Consider the following 12,828-nt stretch of genomic DNA (forward strand, 5'->3'; position numbering starts at 1 on the left):
GAGCGTTGTCACGTGTATCATATCTACACATGACCTTAACCCGCTTTCAGAAACACGCCTCCGATGTTTGAGAAGTAGACATAGTAGCAAGGAATTAAAAACAATCAAAATCAGGATTGGTAGAAGGGTGTCCAGTACCACATGGCTTCCATAACTGAATAACTGAAAATGTTTATTCCGACCCAAAGCAGACATGCGATGAGATGGTTTAGTCTGAGGGTCAGGATTAGCTGTAAACTCAAAAAATTTAAGGATATTCAAAGCGAATGATGCAATTAGAATTGCACATATTGTGATTTTAGCCCGTCGAGGTGTACAAATCCATTTGGACCCACCAGAGATGAAGTAAAGGGAGAAGAATCGTTCAATGGTCACAGCTGTTATAATCCAGTTAGAGCAAACGGAGAAAATATTCGTTAAACCATACCTGTAATGAAAAAGAATTTAAATGCAAAAACGTCGAGTGACAGTGGAAAAGTCGGGATCAAACAACGGATTGTGGTTCATAGTACACAACGAAATTTGCCTTTTTTATCATATAAAACAAATAAACAGTAAGGGCTATGTAGCCTCTCTTAAAGGGGATATCGAGTTGACTAAGACTGTTACACAGTCACTTCACTGTGGCATTTGGCCTTCTACCTCGCCAAAAACCGCACTGATTACGGCTTTGGGCTCAACTATGAGTTAAAAGATGAGAGGTGAAATGGCTGTGGGGATCGTCAGACTTCGTAAGCAGAATCTTCGACTTATTGGTAAGTTATAAATTCTATCACATCACGGGATAGATGACCAGTAAAATATATAAAAAGCTACCATATTGTGCATTGACCAGTAGTTTTAAGTTTCCAAAATTGCTTTGAAAAAATTTATAAAATCACCAACCGAATGATTACATAACATCGAGAGAAGACTACAAAATTTCTCATGCTCATCATCGATTGGTTGTGCTGTAAATAAACTGGGATTCCAACAATCAGTTCACATAGGTTACAGGCACTAAGGACCTTCAGGAACATAACCGGAACTGACGTCATTTCCTTCCTGGTGAGTACCACCAAACTGAGAATATTTCCAACTATTCCAAAACTGGCAACAATCGGCATCATTATATCACACACATATTTGATCTGACGGAAAGTATCCATAGAGATCGGTGCATCCGTTTCGGTGGAATGACTGGAGTTACTTGACATTTTTAAATCTGTAATAATCAGTGAATCAAAAGTAAAATTTAAAAAAAAAATACCATACCGGTACCGTTTTTAAATATCATATCCTTACTTGGGACGGGCAATATAAAATATCGTGTTTTACTAGTGAGTAGATTATAGGCGGACCATGCGAAATATTGTGTCATACTAGGAAGAAAATTGTGAACGGACCTTATCAAATATCATGTCCTATTAGCAAGTAGATTGTGGACGGTTCACACAAAGTACCGTGACCTACAAGCAAGAAGATTGTGGACAGACCATACGATATATCGTGTCCTACCAGCAAGCAGGTTGTGGACAAGACCATACGATATATCGTGTCCTACCAGCAAGCAGGTTGTGGACAGACCATACGATATATCGTGTCCTACCAACAAGCAGGTTGTGGACAGACCATACGATATATCGTGTCCTACCAGCAAGCAGGTTGTGGACAGACCATACGATATAACGTGTCCTACCAGCAAGCAGGTTGTGGACAGACCATAGGATATATCGTGTCCTACCAACAAGCAGGTTGTGGACAGACCATAGGATATATCGTGTCCTACCAACAAGCAGGTTGTGGACAGACCATACGATATATCGTGTACGGTAAGCAAGCAGATTGTGGACAGACCATACGATATATCATGTCCAACCAACAAGCAGGTTGTGGACAGACCATACCATATATCGTGTACGGTAAGCAAGCAGATTGTGGACAGACCATACCATATATCGTGTACGGTAAACAAGCAGATTGTGGACAGACCATACGATATATCGTGTCCTACCAACAAGCAGGTTGTGGACAGACCATACGATATATCGTGTACGGTAAGCAAGCAGATTGTGGACAGACCATACGATATATCGTCTCCTACCAACAAGCAGGTTGTGGACAGACCATACCATTATATCGTGTACGGTAAGGAAGCAGATTGTGGACGGTTCATACGAAATATATTGTCCTACTGGCAAGCAGATTGTCGACGGATCATGCGAAATATCGTGTCTGCAAATGCAGATGCAAACAGACTACGACATATATTGTATAACTAGCAAGAGGAGTACTATGGACTACGAAATATCGTGTCGTATTCATAGGCAGATTGTGAAAAGACTATAAAAAATATCTTATAATACTAGCAAGCAGAAGGTAAATGGACCATACTAAATATGTCAAACAAGCATGCAGATTGTGAAAGGACCATTCGAAATATCATATCGTACTAGCAAGCAGATTGTGGACAAACGAAATATCATATCGTACTAGCAAGCTGATTGTGGACAAACGAAATATATCGTACTAGCAAGCAGATTGTGGACAAACGAAATATCATATCGTACTAGCAAGCAGATTGTGGACAAACGAAATATATCGTACAAGCAAGCAGATTGTGGACAAACGAAATATCATATCGTACTAGCAAGCAGATTGTGGACAAACGAAATATCATATCGTACTAGCAAGCAGATTGTGGACAAACGAAATATCATATCGTACTAGCAAGCAGATTGTGGACAAACGAAATATCATATAGTACTAGCAAGCAGATTGTGGACAAACGAAATATCATATCGTACTAGCAAGCAGATTGTGGACAAACGAAATATATCGTACAAGCAAGCAGATTGTGGACGAACCATACAAAATATCATCTGCTACTAGCAAGCAGATTGTGGGCGAACCATATAAAATATCATCTGCTACTAGCAAGCAGATTGTGGGCGAACCATACAAAATATCATCTGCTACTAGCAAGCAGATTGTGGACGAACCATACAAAATATCATCTGCTACTAGCAAGCAGATTGTGGACGAACCATACAAAATATCATCTGCTACTAGCAAGCAGATTGTGGACGAACCATACAAAATATCATCTGCTACTAGCAAGCAGATTGTAGGCGAACCATACGAAATATAGACCTACTATTTGTGGACAAATGAAATGAAATGAATGGAGTCATAAGATGGACATACAAAATATCATATCGTACAAGCAAGCAGATTGTGGACGGACCATACAAAATATCGTATCGTCTAAGCAAGCAAATTGTGCCACGATGAAATAAATCTGTAACCCAAATATTGTGAGTACGAAAAACCGAAGTCCATATTCAATATGATTATGCTCAGAGAAAATAACATATTTTTTGCTGAATTGAGTATCTGATGATACTTACTATTTATTATTATTTATCCAAATCAACTTATATTCCTGCCTATCTATCAACATCTGAGAAGAACAAGGCAAAGACTTAATTACTCATGTTTTAAGAAGGAAGATGTACTTGAAATGAAGATGGGTTGTACTTATTACACTTCCGTTGTTCCTGTTGTAATAAAGTTTGAATAAACTTTTCATGTGTATTCGGGACACTGTTAGCAACGATTCGCACCATTTAAATTTTCAGTCAGAAAATGTGTTTATGGCAGCACTATCGCTAAGATTGCTCATGATATTTAAGCCTTTGTGCGATAGCAAAGTTAATTTAAAGGTATTGTGAAGAGGTTTTCGAAATATTTTATGTGTATCGGGGATATTATTCCAATTTTCAATCAGATTTCCGTGGTGCCTTTGTTATGGAAAAAAGTGAGTTAGACGCTTGCTCGCTAACCTGAGGTCTAGGGTTCAATCCCGGTATAGGTCGAGATGAAACCTTCGGATTTTTCAACCCGGTTTCCCCCTGTCAGTGATGCAGGTAAGAAGGGCTGACATGGAAAAAGCGTCTAGGCGTTCGGATTGGACCGAGGTCCCGCGTGCTACAGGTTGTGCACGTTAAAGATCCCTCGACAGTTGGAGATCGAAAATGAGCAGGCTATTACCGCTGTCCTGGCAATATTTCCCTCATTGTACCCTGAAGGCGTTGCCCGTCTTCATTAGTCCACATGGTATTGATATCAGTGAAATCATAGGTGAAAAGTGTTGATATAATAACTTATGGGACAGACATATCACCTTAACGCACTAAGTGTGTTTGCAGGCAGTAGTAAAAATAAATTTCTGCCATTTATATTAGGCGGGTAATTCACCCTAGAATGTAGTTCCAAATAAACGCCGTTCCGCAAAAAAGAGGACAAAAAATTTCGGGTCCCTTGACAAACAACATTGCTCTGTCAGTGCAGATATTTTAAAACGTTTTGACCACCTTAGTAGACAGTGAATCAAAATCCTCTCATATTGCACACGAATAGGATTTAGGTGAACAAGGGTTAGTCGAGGATCACCCCTGAGACTATATCATTGGCAATAGAGAGAGAGCGTAACGTCACTTGTTGTATGTGGAACTAAATTGACTGTGAGGTAAAGAACTATAGCTCTATGTACAATAATTTGAATGTTTTGAGAGAATTAATCCAATGGTCAATAGAAGTCAATCACGATAATCACGCGAATTAAATAAAGTAGGTCACGTGGTTAATCTGTCTGTCAACCAGTTAGTTTATTTAACTAGGTGGCGCTCTGGTGTGAAACTAACAAATATGGCGACTATTGACCTCATCACTGATCGTCATTTAATTTCATGTGCTTTTATAGTCTGAATCTCGTCAACTGTATTATCGGGGGTAGACAGAATATAGCATTCCATACAAGCAAGAAAATTCGTTAATCAAAATCTTGTCCAAAGCTTGGCAAAATCGTCAAAGTTGTTTAGTAGTGGACTCCTCCAGAGAGAAGTACCATTAGATGTTTCGCAAAGAGTAAGCATCGTCTGCTTCTTGCATGACGCCTGCAACTCCTATATAGGTCAACATCATGAGATACAACAAGGGCAATTGTATAGAAGGAGTCTGCTAGAACCTTCAATTTAGCTTGTGAAGTCAGTCTTGCGAAGAACGTGTCTCATGTCGTCTGAGGATATCTCTCCCACACTTAAAGAACAACCTTTTATGTCACCAGCTAATTGGGTGAAATAGTCAATATTATTCACATGTATGACAATATTTAGAGTACTCGTCGAACAAAAGGTTGATAGACATTTGTAGATTCTAGATATACAAATGACAGATTCTCGGACTATATATCAATTATAGTGATATTTGAAAATGTAATGGGGTGAATTCAGAAAGGAGATGTGAATGTGGGTTGGCGTAAAATCGTGATTTGTTTTGTCTGATCAAGACAGACCAATAGGTCAGCAACTTCGTATTTAGTTACCTGTGATCTCCTTTATGCATATTACATGTTCTTTATACCATTAATGTTATTTATACCACCTGTTTTTTTTTTATATACCATTAAAACTTATACCATTACTGTTCCTTATATCATATTGTTCTTTATATCCGCTTCCTTTATAACATTACTGTTCTTTATACCATGGCTGTTTTTTATACCCTCTGTTCTTTATACCATTACTGACTGTTTTTATACCCCTCTGTTCTTTATACCATTACTGTTCCTTATATCATATTGTTCTTTATATCCACTTCCTTTATAACATTACTGTTCTTTATATCATTGGCTGTTTTTTTATACCCCCTGTTCTTTATTCCATGACTGTTTTATACCCTCTGTTCTTTATACCATTACTGTTTTTTATACCCTCTGTTCTTTATACCATTACTGTTTTTTATACCCTCTGTTCTTTATACCATTACTGTTTTTTATACCCTCTGTTCTTTATACCATTACTGTTTTTATACCCTCTGTTCTTTATACCATTACTGTTCCTTATATCATATTGTTCTTTATATCCGCTTCCTTTATAACATTACTGTTCTTTATACTATGGCTGTTTTTTTATACCCCCTGTTCTTTATTCCATTACTGTTTTTTATACCCTCTGTTCTTTATACCATTACTGTTTTTTATACCCTCTGTTCTTTATACCATTACTGTTCCTTATATCATATTGTTCTTTATATCCGCTTCCTTTATAACATTACTGTTCTTTATACCATGGCTGTTTTTTTATACCCCCTATTCTTTATTCCATTACTGTTTTTTATACCCTCTGTTCTTTATACCATTACTGTTTTTTATACCCTCTGTTCTTTATACCATTACTGTTCCTTATATCATATTGTTCTTTATATCCGCTTCCTTTATAACATTACTGTTCTTTATACCATGGCTGTTTTTTTTATACCCCCTGTTCTTTATTCCATTACTGTTTTTTATACCCTCTGTTCTTTATACCATTACTGTTTTTTTTTATACCCCCTGTTCTTTATACCATTACTGACTGTTTTATACCCCCTGTTCTTTATACCATTACTGTTTTTTATACCCTCTGCTCTTTATACCATTACTGTTCTTTATACCCCCGGTTCTTTATCCCATTACTGTTTTTTATACCCCTTGTTCTTTATCCCATTACTGTTTTTATACCCCCTGTTCTTTATCCCCTTACTGTTTTTTATACCCCCTGTTCTTTATACCATTACTGTTCCTTATATCATATTGTTCTTTATATCCGCTTCCTTTATAACATTACTGTTCTTTATATCATTACTGTTTTTTATGCCCTCTGTTCTTTATACCATTACTGTTTTTTATACCCTCTGTTCTTTATACAATTACTGTTCTTCATACCATAACTGTTTGTTCTTTATATCATTACTGTTCTATATATCTTCTGTTCTTTAAAAACCCTGTTCTTTATATCCCCCGTTCTATATATCTTCCGTGCTTTATATTCCCCATTCTTTATATCCCCTATTCTTTATACCCCCTATTCTCTATATCCCCTATTCTTTATATCCCCTTTTCTTAATATACCCCATTCTATATATTTTCTGTGCTTTATATTCCCCGTTCTTTATATCCCCTATGCTTTATACCCCCTATTCTTAAAACGTTTACTGTTCTCTATATCTCACGTTCTTTAAACCTATACTGTTCTTTATATCTCCCGTTCTCTATATCCCCTGTTCCTCTTATCCCCTGTTTTTTTTAATTTTCACCATTCTCTATATCTCATGTTCTTTATGGGAACCTATACTGTTCTTTATATGCCCTGTTCTTTTTCTCCCATTCTTTATATCCCCCGCTCTTTATATCTCCTGTTCTATAAATTTGTACTGTTCTGTACATCTCATGTCTCTATACCGTTCTGTATACCCCCTGGTATTTTTATTCCGTTCGTTATATCCCTTGTTCGTCATATCCCATGTTCTTATATCCCCTTTTTATTATACCCCCCGTTCTTTATACACCCTGTTCTATATATCATTCGTTCTTTATATCCCCTGTACGTTATGTCCCAAGTATACCCCCCATCTTATTTATATAACCTGTTCTTTGGACCTCGTTTTTTTTATACCATTACTGTTCACTACTGTAGCATTTAAGATGGGGTTCTATTCTAAATGAACACATTTTAGAATTCAATGGCGTCAATCTGATCGCATTTTAACAATGCGTAGATCAGTGTCGTTATATGTCGAACTGGATAATAGATTTTGTTTGTCTCGAACAGAGGCTCTGGCGATCACATACCTCTAGGATATCTAGGATCACATACTTGTGCTTAGAACAATGTACAATGAAACAAAATTTGTATCAAAATAATATTTATTATAAAAAAAAACAATCAACATAAAAGACATAACATAGTTCATAGAACTTACAATATAATACTAACAGTACGGTAATTAGGGGACGGGCTCAGCAAATATTGACCAGACAAAAATACTTGTCGCGTTTATATTCACCGCGTTTTATTTCGTATCCGCCGATTATTACAAAAATATATATATTAAATAGTTATTAGCCTACATTAGTTGTTAGACGTTCTTCTATAGAAGAAACACTCGCTAATGTCACAAGTAGAGAACATAATATTTCATATATAGATAAATATATCTGAAAGTAACAGTAAATTGGTTTCCTACAGAGTTTACTGAGAACAACATAACGTTTGAATATCATGACAAATATCTGCTTGGTGTGATTTTGCGCTACATCCTGTCATAACGGATGCAAATTTTACTTACTACTATGGAAAGATAGACATAAGGTGATGATTCAGATGACATTGGCGTTTGTATCTAATATTTTTAAACCTAGTACGTTAACTGTGACTATTGTCACTATTGATTCAGGAATAAACCGTAATATCGTTTGACGATATAGTTGTTATTTCAACAAACTATCACCAACATAAGTTTACAGTTGAAATTTAATCAATGTCATTTCGAAAAGAGGCCAAAATTCGGGGGACACAGTATTGACTTTGAATGAATGAAAGAGTCCTGCAGACATGGCAATAAACAAGAGCGAGATATTACGCCTATGAAATTTAGCATCGATGTTTGATGTGTCTAACTATTTGCTGAACCTATCCTTAATTTAACTCATAGAGTTTACATTAGAAGAGAAACTTTCTCTTGTATAATCTGAGATCATGATTAACAGGAGTATTCAATATTCAAAACTTGGCCCTAAAATTTAAAAAAAACCGAAGATATATAACTGAGATGCATTTACAAAAGCATTGGGCGAAACCCTTTCAAACCCTCTCTCCCATCCCAGTTCTTCCAAACTCCTCTCTTTATTCCTTTAACCCCAACCCACAATTCTTGAAATAAAAATTCAGCTAATTCTACTTCAACCCAGCTAATCTCGGCTAAAGGTCAAGGACATATCTACATAATATGAGAGTTGATTATTAATTGAAGTGCCGACAAGGCGGAAGCTTCCTGGTTTATCAAAGCTTTGTAAATGTTACCTCGACTTTCTAGTACACTTAACATCCCGCGACAGCTTTCGAGAATCACGTAAGCCAAATCCACCGCAGTAGTACAAGAATTGACACCATCAACTGGAAATGATTTCTGACAGTATTCTATGGGGAGATGGTGGCGAAAGTGACGTAATATTTTCTTCCAGTGACAAAGCGGAAGTGTTCCTCTCAGGTGACTGAAATCGAGTCCACACGATCTAATGACGTCAGAATTGAGAACCTCGAAGTAAAGGGCTAACGTTGCCAGTTGGTTGTAGGATTGCGTCAGGGGATTGATCTGCAAAGATAAAATAGTTGTAACTACATCTTACTATGAAAAATCAAAACAGATGTAGTTGGAACAGAAAAACGTTTCATGATTTCTCTTGATTTCATGGTTTGTCTGGTACAATGCATGCTAAACTTGTTGATTCAATACCAGAAACAATCTATGATTTGTAAAATATATTTCGTTGACTTTGCTTTCTAACTACAAAATACCAATGATGATACAACACCTCTTGTCTATGTAAGTGAAAACGTCATGACACACATCTACATATCTATTGACAAAAATGTTTTAAAAAAAAACTACGTCATATAGTCATTATGCAGCGAATAATGAAAGCGGCTTTATAAAGCTCTATATAATCAAAATATCACAGGTACATATGAATGTTTTGAGGTAATAAATAACAATTTGTATGTATAACTACCCTGAATAAATGAAAAGAAATAAAGTACATGAAATTATTTTATCTGAAAGTGATGATATAAGAAGGAAATGTTATCTCATTGGTTTAAATAAAATAACGAACTTTGATTGGTTCAGTAGTTTTCAGTATTTGATTTAAAATAATCAAAGTTAACAGGAAAACACTTGATATTGTCCAATCGAAATGTCCTGTCATCACCAATAAGGAAGAGGTGTAAAAGAACTGCATGTTTCACACGTTATAAAGCATAAATAACGATTTGCCACAAGGGACTTAACTCCAATGTAGTTGTATATAAAAGACTACGAACAATTTGTGAAAACTTAAGCGTATAAGAACCCTACAAAAAGGATTTTAATTTCGTTTGTTTGTTTTCTACTCAAAAGGAAAAAAATTTGCATGTGCTCCAAATCAAAATTTACACTTGTAAAAGACCTTGTAATACACCAAGTATAATAGATTAACGAAGCTAGAACTCGTTTCGGTGTAATATCTATTTGAGCTAGGAAAAGGTCAGTAATTCTCGGACTAGAATATCAATCCGAGGTTAAGTAAGAGTCAGTAAGATTCAGACTAGTATAATATCAATCCGAGGTTAAGTAAGAGTCAGTAAGATTCAGACTAATGTAATATCCACCAGAGGCTTAGTAAGTGTCAGTAAGATTCAGACTAATGTAATATGTATCAGAGATTTGGACTAATAATAAGCTTACCTGTCTAAGGTAGGAGAGAGTGGGTGTAGGAATATCTTCATCTCCAGCCATTCTCAAAGAACATAAATATCCAACATCGCCTCCATAATTTGATGACACCTGAAAGTTAAGATAACATGTATTTATTTTAGCTGACATTAGGTGTAGCTATGACCTGCTTCAAAATATACAATCAAGATTTGAAGAGCATTAAAATCATTCTGATTTTCAGAACATCGATGATCGTAAACGAAAAAAAAAACACTAATTAACTTGGTAATTTTGAAATTTATGAGGTGCTTTGTAGTCTACCATAACACTTTTGGACAATCATAATTCAATTCGTTCTTTTCAATCTCCGACATGGAAAATTGCAAGAAAACCTAAGTGAAAATAACGAAAATGATTTACAGTGAAGGGGGAAGTTACAAATTCCGGCCAACAGTTCCCAAACAAAATTGCACACATCCTCCTTGAATAATATAATTTATAAATTCAGATGAATATTCGTCAAAAACAGAATGGTTTATCTTTTCATAGCAGACGTATAAAAAGCGTTGTATTACCAAGAAACACTGAAATGCAACATATTTAGTGGTATGTGGTACTTACTATGTTAGAAATGCTATGATTGACCTTTTCATTGACATCATTGATCCGGTAAACGAACGCACCCAATAATTCCGCTATGCTCTCTGTTGTTTGTCTTTGGAAGAGTCGATGGACGTTGTTGGTATGAGCACTTCCGGTTCGACAAGGATGACAGGCATTTTCTGTGATCACATCATGAGCTAGTGATGTCGTCGTAACCATGACGATTGAGGCCAGTAAAATGAGACATTTTGTATTTTCTGAAATGGAAAGAGAGCTAGATGACTTAATTTCTGTATGATCGACTAAAGATTCGCATATCATCGGACCCAACTTTGCCAAAAAGAACCAAATGCAAGAGGGTCAAACATGAGCAACTTACTACAACTGCTAATGTTAAGTTAGAGCATAATCCAGCGTTTGATCAGATGCCACCAGTGCTGGTAGCAGCCATTAATTATGTTGCTTTTAGATTCTGATAAGTCAGTTTTCTCTCCATTATATATAAGGGGGAATAAATCTGTAAAACAGTTGACTATCACAGCACTCAACAACTCTTGTTCTCGAGAACGGAACAACTAGAGCCCCAGTCCTAATATAGGGCACTGAACGCCGACACTTTCACAACAAATGAAGGCTTCCAATCAAATTGGGTCTTTCAGTTTGTATTCCTTAATAATCATATTTAGAATTTCGATTGAGTATTCTAATAAACCTGAATGGACTCTACTGGTACTCTTAAATCCGAAACATATATCGACGGTACATATGATTGCTCTTGTCATTAAGGCAGAACTTTCTTAATACTAGAATCTCTCATTCCTTACCCATTCTGATATATTAAAACTTTTAGAGTATTCCTTATTAACTTTAAATATTCTCTTAAACTGTTAATGTCCAGTCGAAGGTCTTTTAAACTTACCATGTTTTCTCCTGCTTAAATATCTTCTTCAATCTATAGAAATTCTGAAAATAGTCCAAATTTAAATCCCAAATATTCGTCATGACGAAACTTGGCGAATTGTCAGGTCCCTTGATAGAATTATTTCCGCTATATCCGGGTAGAGTTTGGGCGACACAAGTCATATCCATTTTTTATTGTCACAAATCAATGTAGGGTTAGTGTAAAATGCCGCAAGTATTTTGCTATAATTTAACGTAGTCATTTCAGCAATGGATGTCTCTGTTAAAAGGACACATTCGTCTGGATTTTTTACTTTTGCAGTAGAAATTTAATCGTAATCATTATTAAACCGAATTCATGATCGTGTATATTTAAATATAAAAAAGCACTGGTGAATTTGTTGACAGTATAAATTATGAAAACTATCCTGCGTGGATATCATCGATATTATGTCGTCATGGATATAAGACACCCTAACAACGGGCAGAGCAAAGAAGTAGTTGACTATAAAGAAATGTCACTCTTTCTGTTTAGTGTAAAAAAAAATTAGTTTCCTGTTTACTGAGACTTAATCACCCATAACTATTGGATTTGTCTAATATAATATTTTTGAAGTTTCTTTATCCAGAGAACTTTATTCAGCAATAGGCTACAATACTATTACGATATTTGAAGGGCAATGGATTAATCTTCCCAACCCATCTTGAGCTCTTCTATTTATCTAACTATAAGTTCAATCGCCGAGACAGTAACCGATAATTTTCCTTGTTGGTAACTTTCTTTTCGTTTATTGGACAAACATTATATGTATTGTATTTATCACTCTACTTTATGCATATTTATCCTCGTTGTTCAGTATGTAATATGTCGTAGTTTAAGTGTTTTAAGTATCGACTGATACTGGCATATATTCACTGAGATATTTATGGTGTTATACAAAATATTGAAGGGGCTGAATAGGGAACAGCATATAGAGAAGATTTGGGGTATCTCAATATAGATTGCGACCGATCAGGCTGGCGATATTCTGCTAGGATGTAGAATATTAG

The 12,828-nt window shown here is 35.8% G+C and overlaps 4 protein-coding genes across 4 annotated transcripts; 2 read left to right on the forward strand and 2 right to left on the reverse strand.

Annotated features, from left to right (window-relative positions):
- Positions 1-1,764: 1,764 nt before the first annotated feature.
- Positions 1,765-1,974, reverse strand: LOTGIDRAFT_115382 (hypothetical protein; the record flags this gene model as incomplete). The annotated part of the gene is made up of 1 exon (XM_009054212.1): positions 1,765-1,974. One exon carries the CDS (start codon positions 1,972-1,974, stop codon positions 1,765-1,767), a length of 210 nt encoding a protein of 69 aa, XP_009052460.1.
- A 3,760-nt stretch (positions 1,975-5,734) lies between these two features.
- LOTGIDRAFT_75886 (hypothetical protein) lies at positions 5,735-6,367 on the forward strand (the record flags this gene model as incomplete). The annotated part of the gene is made up of 1 exon (XM_009054033.1): positions 5,735-6,367. A coding segment is annotated over one exon (633 nt), but the record flags the coding sequence as incomplete, so codon positions are not given.
- A 446-nt stretch (positions 6,368-6,813) lies between these two features.
- Positions 6,814-7,041, forward strand: LOTGIDRAFT_115465 (hypothetical protein; the record flags this gene model as incomplete). The annotated part of the gene is made up of 1 exon (XM_009054213.1): positions 6,814-7,041. A coding segment is annotated over one exon (228 nt), but the record flags the coding sequence as incomplete, so codon positions are not given.
- A 1,758-nt stretch (positions 7,042-8,799) lies between these two features.
- LOTGIDRAFT_159723 (hypothetical protein) lies at positions 8,800-11,706 on the reverse strand (the record flags this gene model as incomplete). The annotated part of the gene is made up of 4 exons (XM_009054214.1): positions 8,800-9,174; positions 10,306-10,404; positions 10,897-11,135; positions 11,703-11,706. The coding sequence occupies 4 exons, from the start codon at positions 11,704-11,706 to the stop codon at positions 8,800-8,802; spliced, it is 717 nt and encodes a 238-aa protein (XP_009052462.1).
- Between the last annotated feature and the right edge of the window lie 1,122 nt (positions 11,707-12,828).

Source organism: Lottia gigantea (assembly GCF_000327385.1).
Source record: "Lottia gigantea unplaced genomic scaffold LOTGIsca_21, whole genome shotgun sequence".
Lineage (NCBI taxonomy): Eukaryota > Metazoa > Mollusca > Gastropoda > Lottiidae > Lottia > Lottia gigantea.